At 49.3% G+C, this 12,395-nt stretch overlaps 1 protein-coding gene across 1 annotated transcript in view; it reads left to right on the top strand.

The window, feature by feature from the left end:
* The window catches only part of PLEKHD1 (pleckstrin homology and coiled-coil domain containing D1), a 45,224-nt gene extending 33,362 nt beyond the window's left edge, over positions 1 to 11,862 (top strand). The window contains exons 7-13 of the mRNA XM_034768906.1: positions 1,859 to 1,953; positions 2,639 to 2,732; positions 4,107 to 4,285; positions 5,132 to 5,264; positions 6,525 to 6,669; positions 10,591 to 10,740; positions 11,315 to 11,862. Of these exons, the coding sequence (XP_034624797.1) occupies positions 1,859 to 1,953; positions 2,639 to 2,732; positions 4,107 to 4,285; positions 5,132 to 5,264; positions 6,525 to 6,669; positions 10,591 to 10,740; positions 11,315 to 11,475 (957 nt within the window). The 3' untranslated portion in view covers positions 11,476 to 11,862. The remainder of the gene's footprint in view (positions 1 to 1,858; positions 1,954 to 2,638; positions 2,733 to 4,106; positions 4,286 to 5,131; positions 5,265 to 6,524; positions 6,670 to 10,590; positions 10,741 to 11,314) is intronic.
* Positions 11,863 to 12,395: the final 533 nt, after the last annotated feature.

The raw sequence follows: 12,395 nt of genomic DNA, 5'->3' as shown, positions 1-12,395 counted from the left end.
GTAACATTCACAGAGAGCAGACAGGAGCAAGAGCAGTTTTGAGGTCCTTTATTCCTAAAGGAGGAAGGAAAATATAATCTACAGGGAGTGTAATTGGGCTGACATTTTCCAGGCCTGCAGGGCTTCACAGGAATGGTTTGGGAGTACACTTTGTTTGAACTGTTGGATCTGCCATATGGATGTACACTCTTTATTATTAATTTATCTTGTCAGTTTCAATCAATGGTTCTATGACACTAACGAAGCCACTGTAAGAGCTTCACCTAGCGGCTAACTCTAGTACGTTTTAAACCAAGACTCCTGAGACAAAAGTCCTTTGCTATTCTGTGTGAGCCGGATCCTTCTCCTGTGCAGTGTCCACAACACTGGTGTAAAAAAATAGCCATTCTGACTGGGGAACATAAGCTTGTTGAGACTGGGAAGATGGGTGGTGTTACTTATCAGCCTTTTTAAACACTTAGCACCAAGTGTAGACAAAGGCAGTGATGATTAAAAACATTAGCTGGTTATGGGTAGCAGCTAGCACACATTTCAAACACTATTCAGTGCCAATACTCAGAAGCAAACTAGGGAAATGTGGTTTAGATAACATTACTATAAAGAGGGTGCACAACTGGTTGAAAAACTGTATTTAGAAAATAGTTATCAATGATTTGCTGTCAAACTGGGAGGATATGTCAAGTGAGGTCCTGCAGGAGTCAGTCCTAAGTACAGTACTAGTCAATATTTTCATTAATGACTTGGGTAATGGAGTGGAGAGTATTCTTGTAAAATTTGCAGATGATACCAGGCCAGGAGGAGTTGCAAGCACTTTAGAGGACAGGATTAGAATTCAAAATGACCTTGACAAATCAGAGAATTGGTCTGGATTCAACAAGATGAAATTCAATAAAAATAAATGCAAAGTATTACACTTAGGGGAAAAAAATCAAACGCACAACTACAAAATGGGGAATAACTGGCTGCTGAATAACTGGTAGAACTGCTGAAAAGGATCTAGGAGTTATAGTGGATCACAAATAGAATATGAACCAACAATGTGTTGCAGTTCTGAAAAAGGCTAATATCACTCTGAGGTGTATTAACGGGAGTGCCATATGTAAAACACGGGGGTAATCATCCCAATCTACTCAGCACTGGTGAGGCTTCGGGTGGTGTATTGTACAGTTTGGGGCTCAACACTTTAAGAAAGATGTGAGCAAATTGGAAAGAGCCCAGAGGAGAGCAACAACAATGATAAAAGGTTTAGAAAATCTGACCTCGGAGAAAAAGTTAAGAACACTGGACATGTTTAGTCTTGAGAAGAGACGACTGAGGAGGGACCTGATAACAATCTTAAAATATGTTAAGGGCTGTTATTTAGAGAGGATGGTGATCAGTTGTTCTTCATGTCCACTAAAGGTAGGACAAGAAGTAATTGGCTTAATGTGGAGTAAGGGAGATTTAGGTTAGATGTTAGGGAACGCTACCTAATTACAAGGAGAGTTAAGCTCTGGAGTAGGTTACCAAGGGATGTTGTGGAATCCCTGTCACTGGAGGTTTTTAGCAACAGATTAGGCAAACACCTATCAGGGATCATCTAGGTTTACAGGGTCCAGCCTCAGTGTGGGAGTAGATAACCTCTTGAGGTCCCTTCCTAACGTTCCTATGGTTCTGTGATTAATAATTATGCATTTCATGTCTTTACTGTTTTGGATTTGGAGGCAACACTAGTGCCCTTGTGGGATGGTGGGGAAGGCCCAGTTAGAAAAGGGTAGTGTGACTATAACATAAAATGAATTGAGTTACTGCAGGGGTAACCATTTAACCCTCTGAGTGCTGCAGCCGAGTGCACTTATCTCCCCATGTTACCTCTCAGGAGCTGGAGCGTCTTAACCAGGTGCTAGAGGCAGAGAAGCAGCAGTTTGAAGAGGTGGTACAGGAGCTGCGGCTGGAGCAACAGCAGATTAAACGGTAATGAATCCCAGACAGGAAGGAAACCAGGTGGGCAACGAGACAGCACTTCCACAGATGGAGAGAAGCGATCTCAGTTTCACTTTGCATTCAGGACCCAACGGCCTTTTTAGATAAGTGTAGTAAATAGGATGGAAGGATGATCACTCCCATAAACTCTACTATGGTGAAAAGCACACACGGGCGCATATTCCAGACTAGGGCATTTCCTATGTCTCTCAGGTATAAGAGCCTATGGCCGGTCATGGCACATGGGAGCATATGTACATTATTGGCACTGGAAGTCACCATGCCACAACTGCACTGAAGTCAGTGGAGTGACACTGTGGATGGATTTGGACCCTAAGTGCCTAGAATTTATAATGCACGTATGCCCATATGCAGTGGTTAAAGTCGATTGAAAGACAAGGAGGGATGGGAGCTGGGGAAGCATTGCCTACCCAAGCCCAGGAGAGGAGGAGGAATGCTTCCTCTGTTTTTAGTAAAGGAGGGGAGCTATGGTTGTGTCCCCCCACTCCAACTTAAGTTAGCTTGTGCCTGGCATTTCTGCTTCCTGATAGCACCCCTTCCAAATCAGTACTAGAGCGTCCTATGGTAACGGCCAACTCTATAGCCTATGGTAGTGTGAGTGCAGTGTTTGGGACTATTATTCCCCCACAAAGTGCACAACCATTGTACCTTTTAGGGAGCTGGAAGTGACAGCTCAGTCCCTCAAAGGAGTGGAGGAGGAGAAGAAGGAACTGCGAAGCCTGACAGAGTCCTTACAGAAAACACTGGAGGTCAGTGACAGATTTTTCTCCTCCTGGTGACAGCCTTTTGGGGAAAGTGCTATGGAACTAAACAGGGATTAAACTAATAGTGTCCTGTAGCAATTACTCTAAAAGCCTATAGTGTTTGACAGAGAATCAGATCCTTCTGCAGGTCGATTGATCCATCCTATAGAACTCTTTAGCAGGGACATAGGTCAAGATCATCTCCTGTGTTGAGATCTCTTCAGGACAGGGCTGGAGCTGTCAGGAACCCAGCTATAGCTCCCTGATTCTCAATCTGCAGCTTCCCTGGCCCTAGCCCTGGTCTAAATTAGAGCAACCAGGTGGCAGCTCTAATGTACAAAGCTGCGTGTGGTCCCTGAGTAATCATATACCAGCTGAGAATGTGGCACAGAGTGGAGCTCCATCACACCTCTTCCCTCTCCTATTATAACCCCTATGTCAGGGTGGCTCCTCTAGCTTTATGCCCTCTGAGAGATCCCTCCCCACACTCTGGAATTCTCAGCTAGGCAGTAGAACCCAGAATATGGCCTATAATTTTCCATTGAACTCTGCAGGATGGTCCAAAAGTCCTATGGAAAGGATCTCATTCTGTATTACATTTTGCGAGCTCTTAGAGAAATGGCCATGGAACCCTGTTGGTTTAATCCTTTTTGATTCTATAGGACTTTCCCATAATACAGATCCTCTCTCATTTGCTCTTCCTCTTGAGTTTTTTTGCTGGGTGGTTTGGGTTTCACTTTGCGCACTGGGCAAAAACCAGGAGTTCATGGTTCAGATCACTCACATTGCCTGACCTGGTCTGCTCTGCCATTGTTGCAGGTACTGGTAAGACAAAGTTCGGGAATGACCGTATTAAGGAAGGGATGGTTCTGTCCTGATTACAGTCAATAGGTTGAGCAGTACAGAGGTAAACAGTGTCATGTGCCCTCCCCCTGTAGCTGATAGCACCACAGGGTTCATCAGCATGCAAGGGGAGAGTCCTCTGGCACACTTGGGAATCAAGGGTGGAGAGAGGTCTGAAGGGAAGAGGAGGAAGGGCAGTGAGGTTGTACAGTATCAGTGTTGAGTGGAGGAAGCAAAGTTCCCCTTTCTTGGAGCACACTCGCTGAATAATCATGAGCCAGCATTGGCAGATTCCTTTAGAGAAGCCCCAGGTGATGGCCCATCTGCCTGCAAAAAGAGAGACCATTAAGGAGGGGATTGCTCCCAGGGTTGCAGGGGAGAAGGGGAATCGAAGGGTTAAGTGGGTGGGGAAAGGAGGGGGAATAGGGAGCCATTGGAGAGGAGTCATTTGTGAAGGTGCCTCGCCACAGGAACATCAATGTCAGAACGGTGGTGGCTTGGCTAGTAATGACATGCTCTGTTCCTCTCTGTCCCAAGGAGCTCTCCCGGGAAAAGCAGAGAACCCTGGAGATGCTGGAGGAGAATGAGAGCCAACTTCAGCCCCTGGCCAATGCTAGCAAGCAGCCGAACCCCACCGGGGGTCTGCACAGCAACCTGCGCCAGATTGAGGAGAAGATGCACCAGCTGCTGGAGGAGAAAGTCTTGGCAGAGAGAAGGTGAGGTGGGGAAAGTAGCTTACAGAGTCCCAGAAGAGGAAGGACGTAGTGTTACTCCTGGCAGAGGGAATGTGGCGTTGGGAAAGGAGCTACCATTACTCCTGCAGAGGGAAAGTCGTGGTAATAGGAGACACTGGAATACAATTCCAGACTTAGAACTGTGATCATTTTAAAGCATTTTCTCTATTTTCATTAACATTGGCTATTTCCTGGTGGCCAACAGCCTTCCGCAGAGTTTGTAGACCTTTCGTCGTTTCCCCTCATGGATGCCAGCTGAGGAGGGGGAAAGTGCTAGTCAGGCAATTCAGATTGCCAAGCAGGTTCAAATTCATCCTGGGAGGTGGTCATCGGTGGCTGTGCTGCTTGGTTGCCAGTGTGAAATGAGCTGGTTGGCCTTTCTAATTCCCTGTGGTCAAGTGTTCATATTACAGACACTTGACAGTCTGAGCAGAGAGGCCAAGGGATGAATGGGCCATGGAGAATGAGAATGAACTCCTCTTTGACTCTAGAGCTGCTCCTTTCAGATCAGGATTGAGGCACATTAGCCCAACAATAGGCCAGAAGCATGTGCTACTGGTGGACCTGTTCTGTTCATAGAGAACTTCACCCTCCAGAGCTGTCAATCTGGGTCACTACATTTACCTGTTTCAAAAATGGAGATAAAGTGCTAAGGGAATTGCTCCAGTGAATATGAAACTGAGGCCAACTGGGTTTGCAAAACCAGCCCTGCTCTGTCTGACCCATCAGAGCAGCTTTCAACCAAGGTCTTCTTTCCCTTCCTTTCTGGGAGTTGCAATGACCCGGAAGAGGTCTTTTCTAATGCTCCTTTGTCGTGCTGTGTGGCAGGATGAAGGAGAAGGAGGAGCGGTCCCGAGCCCTGGAGGAGGAGCGGGAGTTTTACTCATCTCAGTCACAGGTGCTGCAGAACTCGCTCTCAGAACTGACAGCAGAGAAACAGCAGACAGAGAGAGACCTCAAGGTACTGCATACATTGCTCACTGGATCTGCCCCTGCTTTGGGCCCAACAGATTATCTCCTTCTTCTCCCCTCTCCACTGCAGACTTCTTCAGGGATCTCAGAGTGTTGTAGCTTTTCTTTTGAGGCCTAAGATGAGCGTGGGGAGAGGTTCAGGGCCTGCACTTGGTCAGAGAGATACTTATTGACAATGTCAACCTAAATGAACTCAATCTCTGAAGAATGGTTCCCCATGGTCAGCCCTTCCACTCCAGAGGCAAAAAGCATGAGTGGATAGATTAGAGACTTATACCATACCCTGTAGGTCAACAGGTTTAGCTCTGATGGGACAAGCAGGTGAAATCCACTAAGCAGGGCTATCCTCTGAGAGATGCTCATATCCAGGGACTCCTGGACTCTCCTGATGATCTCAGCTGTTATAGTGCTGCATAGAGAGACAGTCTCTCAACTAGCCAGGACCCGAATCTTGTAGGTATTTATAGATCAACACCAGAGCTGAACAGGATCAGCACAGTCTCTGGAGAGTGGGGCTCATATATTCCTGACTGCTGACATGATTGGGCTGCAGTCTGCACCAAGGGAATCATATGAGTGATCTTGGCTGTCCCATGTCAATCTCATTGCAATAAATGGACCAAACATCACAGTTTGTGAATCACTGGTCTATTAGACCACCAGACTCTTTCTCTTGAAAAAGGGGGACACTGTCCCCTGATAGAGTATCTGGTTTTAGCCAAAGGGCAAAGGAAAATGGATTTCCACCTATCTTATCATGATGGGTGAGTGCAGAAGAGCTGGCGGTTCAGTTTGTATAAACACCCAAAAGCCTCAATGTTTCTTACCCTCATCTTGAGTCAGTAACATTTAGCTAGAAATGTCACGACAGTTTTTCCCCCCTCCATGAGATTCCATATATTTCCTGTTCTTTTTCATCTAGCAATACCTGCACAAACAGCCTTTCTTATGGTATTTCAACACCTCTGATTCCAAACAGAACCTAGAATGGTGGGGGCAGCTATGAAATCAGAAAGTTGGAGTAATAGACAGTTACCCAAACACTGCTAAGCCTCAAGGAAGGGTTCAGTTTGAGGAACTGATGAACAGCTTTCATGGTTTCTATCTACACTGGCTCACCCTGTATTTATCCCTTCATATTCAATGCCACCCTCAGCTTTGGATTCCTTGCAACTCCCGAGTCAGCAGCAGTATCACTGTTGTGTTGAATGGTTTTCCAGAGTGACCGATTTCCTTCCGTCCTCCTCAGGCTGAGATGAAGGTGCGTATGGATCTAGAGAAGAGACTGAGGGAGGCTGAAGAAGCCCTACATAGCTTGGAACAAGGCTTAAATTCTCTGGATCGCAACAAAGAGAAGGAGGAGAAAATGAAAACAGATGTCAGCAATTTGAAAAGTAAGTCATCTATTCTCCATTCCCCTCTCTGCTGGTGAATACATTGCACAGAAGGGTCCATCTCCACAAGCCAAGCAAAGTGGTGTTTAGTGAGTTCTCAAAACACTTTGCAGCTTCCCTCTGCAGATTCCAAAAGCACTTTGCAAACATTAGTGAGTTAAGTCTCTCACTCCTGCAAAGTTAAGTCTCTCACTCCAGTGTTATTCTCCCTTGTTTTACGGATGAAAGTGACTTGTCCTAGGTCATATAGGAAAGCTGTGGCAGAGCAGGGAACAGAACTGAATGGAGCTCTGCATCTCAGTCCTGTGATTCCACCACCATATAGTCCTTACTCTGATCCTTCTGTATTTGGATGGCAGCAGCCTAAGGAGCATTCAGCTCGGTGCTGGGTGATTCAGTAGGTTAACCTTGTACTGTGACTCAGTATTGAATCGGTGCCTCAGCCTAGCATTACAGGGTGTTGTGCTGATGGAGATGTGGTCTTTGAGATGAGACGAAAGCCAAGTTCCTGACCATGTGTCACTGAAGTTCCAAAGATGCTTTCAACAAGAGATAAGGGGGTTGACTCTAGGGCCCTGGATGATTCAGCTTTGGGTAATTATCCCTTCCTCAATTCCCTTGCAGCTCCAATTAGATGCAGTATTCTTCACTTCCTGTCCTAAAATGTTGAATAATGTTGCTGGGAGCTGTTAAAGAACTGCCAGACTTCATTTCAGTGCAGGATGGGTAATGTGGGCCTGTGTATAGTGTGTGTAAAGACCTTTGGGATCCTGAGGGTGAGATGCACTGTAGAAATACAAGTGATTAGCATTCAATCTATTTAACGTGAATCAGTAGATTCCAAAGTAGTTACAAAGCAAAGGGTCTGGTTCTCCACTACATTGCTCCAGCAGACTGCAGTGGAGTCAAAATCAGGTCCTGGTTCACTGTGCAGCTGGATCCCCCGGTCACCTGTCCCCCATAGTCGTTCTCCTCCTTCCTCGATTTTCATGGCAGGAGCTTGTGACTTGGGCTCCTCAGATGTATCCACGGTGCTGGGGGGGCGGAGGGGAGGAGGGTCTCTGCTGAGGATGGCATATAGTTCTTTGTAAAAGCAGCAGATCTGTTGCTTGGCACCCAATTATTTGTTGGCCTCCCAATATGCCTGCTGCAGCTCCTTGGCTGTCACACAGCACTGCTGCTGGTCCCTGTAGTACCGGTTCTCCTGCATCCCCTGAGCAATCTGCTCATAGATGGCCATGCTTCTGTGGCTGGTTGGGAGCTGTGCCTGCATAGCATCTCCCCACAGGCCCAGGAGAGCCAACATCTCCTGTCTACTCCAGGCAGGAGCATGTCTGGAGTGTGTAGGCGGCATGGTCAGCTGGGCAGTCGCACACAACAATGGAGAACTGCTAGGGGTGCTCACCAAGCTGGAAAAGGAATTTCAAAAATTCACAGGGCTTTAAAAGTGTGTGTTTGGGGGGGAAGAGGCTTCTGCTTCCATGATCCTGGGGCAGTGGAGTTCACAAAGGTGAGCAGAGCGGTCAGTGTGGGGCATTGTGGGACAGCTACTGGAGGACAGTTAAGGTCAACATAAGTAACACAGTGTTTCCACTTGCACTCCATCAACCTAAGTACATTGACCGGGCTCTACATAGCTCAAGTAGGTGGTGTTACCGTGTCAGCGCTTACAGCGGTGGGTGGCCAATTTGAGTGTAGACACGTGAACAACTAGGTCAGCATAAGCTGCCTTGCGTCAACTTAACTTTGTAGTGTAGACCAGGCCTTAGAGAATGGAAAATCAGGTCCAAAATCTACATTGTCGGCACAGACTTTTACTTTGTGTTGAGTTATCTGAATAGAAACCTTAGCTCTTGCACAGAAAAGGCAGGTAACTTTTTGCACAGAGACTAGAACCCTCCCAGCTTTAATTTTCTGCCCTAGGTTTTACTGTGTCTCCTCTTAAAAGAATAAGAGTGTGGGTGAATTAAGTGCTTATAAAGGTTAGGGGCCAATACCACTAGGGTTACCACATTTAAACATTAAAAAAAGAGGACACTCCACGGGACCCTGGCCCCACCCCTTCCCCACCCCAACTCCGCCCCCTCCCCTGAGCGCCCCGCATTCCCCCTCCTCCCTCCCAGCCACACGAAACAACTGCCTGAGCGCTACCGGCTTCACAGTTTGCCGGGCAGCCCCCAGACCTCCAGACCCTGCACCCCCAGCCAGGCACTTCCCCTCCCGGGCTCCAGCTGCACTGGGGAAGTGCCCGGCCAGGGGCACAGGGTCTGGAGGTCTGGGGCTGCCCGGCAAACTGTGAAGCCGGTAGCGCTCGGGCAGCTCAGCTCTTCAGCTACACAAAGATGAGGTGTCTAGGGGGGAGCAGCAGCAGCAGCCGCCGCCGCCGCCACAGGGGAATCCGCCTGCAGCTTGCAGCCTGCCGGAGCCGCTCTAAGGTAAGCAGGGGACTGGGGCAGGGATGTCGGCAAAACAAAGCTGGGAGTATTTTCCCAGACGTGTTCGGCTTTTTGGCAATTTCCCCCGGACGGGGATTTGAGGATCAAAAAGCCGGACATGTCTGGGAAAATCCGGACGTATGGTAACCCTAAATACCACACACCTCAAGCCTGGCCTGCAAACCCCATCTCACCCCTGCTCTTTCAGGTCAGGATCAAGATGTGTTAGCAAAGATGTCCGGGGGCCTGTGACTAGCAGGGGAGTTGCAGAGGAGACTTAAGGCGTGTTTGTGCGGATGGGGGAGGAGAGCCAGGCTGGAATGGCCCAAGATGTAGCTGGCTAGGGCAGAGGAGGTGTGCTGGCATATCATGAAGGGAGCTGTGCCTAGGGTTGGAATAGAAGGGTATGTAGCAGGTCAGAACGCGGGTGCATTGGCAGAGCTGTGGGGGGAGGGACTGAGGCTGGAATAGCAGGAGGTGCTGCAGGTCAGGAAAGAAATGCATCAGCAGAGCTGCTCGGCAATGTTTGCCCAGCATGTGCCCGTGTTGTTAGTCCCTCCATTTCCAAAGGTCACCTGGAGAGAGAATAAAACACGTGCAAATTCTCTTTCTTTGGAGATATATGGAACTTCCCCTTTTCCACCCTGGGGAAGGTGAAGCATTTGAGAAACAAGGAGTGTAGTGGCCACGGGCACAGTCCCGCTCTCTGCTTCCACTGAGCCGTGAAATATGGCTGTGCTTACCAGTGGCCACAGCTTCCATCTGGCTTGATTACTTTGCTGATTTCAGGCTCTCTGAACCAAAGTGCAACCAGTAGTGCTTCCAAGAGTTGCATTTCTGGAGACCCATGAAGAGAGACTTTCTCCTGCTAAATACCAAGGAAAGAGCTAGCTGGCTCCTAGCTAGTGACCTAGGCTGAGATATTCTTGCTGCAGCTGTAGGAATAACTGAGGGGGGAGTGGATGGCTTCTGTGGGACTGGTAATGGGCTCTTGTGCCTTCATTTCACCAGTCTGAATCCAGCCCAGATCAATAGTGTCTTGAAATTGCTACCTCATGACAGTACTTAGAGTGAAAGGAGGGGGGATTGACAGTGGGTGCAGACCTGGAAAAAGTTTGTTTTAATTGCACGGGGTCACTGCTGGACACTGCTCTAAGCAGTGTCTTACCAAAGCTGCTGCTCCTAGGTTATGATCGATGCCCTGCTTACTTTCAAACCACTTTAAGCACCGTCCCCTGGCGATGTTGTGGGGCTTTGTGAATGAGTGTCTGTGAACGTGCTCCAGGATCAGATCTTCCTCTGAATCGTGCTATAGAAATGCAAGGTATGAGTACCTGGTCCATCTCCGTGGGCAGTGCAGGACAGTTCTGAGCAGGACAGTGTATCTGGTATCTAGTATGCCCAATTGGGACAGGCTCGCTCTGGGGCCAATGTTAATGTTTGAAGTGCCTCCCCCACATGGCTTCCTGGAATCTCTGCTCCCCAGAGTTCTTTGAGGAGTGCATCCGGAATGCCGAGCTGGAAGCCAAGATGCCCGTGATCATGAAGAACTCCGTGTACCTCCACAAGGCTGCCACCCGCCGGATAAAGAGCTGCCGGCTTCACCGCAGGAGGTCCAGCGCTTCATGGAATGACTGTAGGTGTTGGCGGTTCTTCTCCCCTTATGCTCTGGGGAGTGGGGATGAGGGGAGAGGTTTGGTGGAGGTGAGGAATTTGTTCCACAAGTGCTTTGTGTTTCTTGCCCCCTTGTGGCATCACCCACTCACGGGACTGCAGGCAGAGAAACTTCAGGCACCAATTCTCCACCTGAATTCCCTGGCTTTTCACATACCTGGAAACATGTGGGTGAACCCCTTCGGTGCCATCAGCTCTCTGTGTGCATGCTGAAGAAGCACACTCCTGCAGCTGAGTTGCTTTGAGTGGTTGATCCATAGGAAGCCCCCTTTTGGGGGCCCTTTGGGGGGGAACAGGCACTGCCTTGCCTTCATTCTTGCCCCTCTCTGAGGAGAGAGAGCAAGATGGACTTATTCCATGTGTTCTCAAATGGCATCATAGGTTACTATCTCCTCCCCCGCCAGGGCCCAGGGTTGTAAAGATGTCACTGCTCGGCTGCTCTGCATTGGCTCTCCGTTGAATCTGGGTCTCGGGCAGCGTTGGGGAGGTCTCCGGCATGGGAGTGCTCACCTGTTTTACTGCTGCTGTTGTTTCAGTGAAACAGTCCCAGTCGTTCATCTTCTCCCAGACAGAAGCCGATAACATTGAGGAGCTGAAGGAGGCAGCCAAGAGGCTGAGCCGGGACCAGCACTTCCGAGAAACCCTCTATCAAATCATGATGTCACAAAAAAATTCTGCCTCAGGGGACGAAAAGTGAATCCTCATCTCCTCCCATCAGGATGGGGCTTCTGATCTCAGCTCGTTGTTCACCTCATCAGAAGTTAAACCACTGGGGTCAGGGGGAGGATTTGCTCCTTTGTGGGGAAAGGGGCAGGATGGATGCATGCAACACCCTCCAGGGTTGTGGCTTTTAGTGTGCGTTCCTGAGCAGTGCCAATCTCTCTTTCCCTAGACTGCAGGGAGGCTCTGACATTCACCCCAAAGCACCTCCCTTTACTTCAGCCATTTCCATTAGGATGTGTTCTGCCAAAATCCCACAATCAGTGTTCAAATGAATCGTACTCTTTAGCTTAGGGAGTGTCGGGTCATTTCTTCACAGTCTAGTCCCAGCCAAATGTAGGTGCTGCTGATAAACCCCTTTCTTAGCCTAATGTCCAGCTGACACCACCCTTTCCCCGCCTCTGCCCCACCCCCATTCCAACCCCTTCCCCAAATCCCCGCCCCGGCCCCGCTGCATTCTCCCTCCTCCCCATCCCTCCCAGCGCTTGCCGCGTGAAACAGCTGTTTTGCGGCGCTAGCGCTGGGAGCTAGGGGGAAAAAGCGGGCAGAGGCGGAAGTGGAGGTGAGCTGGGGCGGGGCGAGGAGCTGCCAGTGGGTGCAGAGCACCAACCAATTTTTCCCCATGGGTGCTCCAGCCCTGGAGCACCCACGGAGTTGGCACCTATGGTTACTTGACCCCTGCTCTGCCCCAGGTCCTGCCCCCACTCCACCCCTTCCCATCCCCAGTCCGTCCCTGCCCTGCCTCTTCCCGCCCCTACTCCTCCCCCACCCCCAGCGTCTCCTAAACACCGCTGAACAGCTGATCATGGCAGGTTGGAGATGCTGGGAGGGAGCGGGAGGAGCTGATCAGCAGGGCCTGCTGGCAGGAGGGATAGGGAGGAGCTGATCCGCAGGGCT

Source organism: Trachemys scripta, chromosome 4 (genome assembly GCF_013100865.1).
Source record: "Trachemys scripta elegans isolate TJP31775 chromosome 4, CAS_Tse_1.0, whole genome shotgun sequence".
Lineage (NCBI taxonomy): Eukaryota > Metazoa > Chordata > Testudines > Emydidae > Trachemys > Trachemys scripta.
The sequence above is the reverse complement of the archived record's forward strand: the minus strand, read 5'-3'. Positions and strand labels throughout refer to the sequence as shown.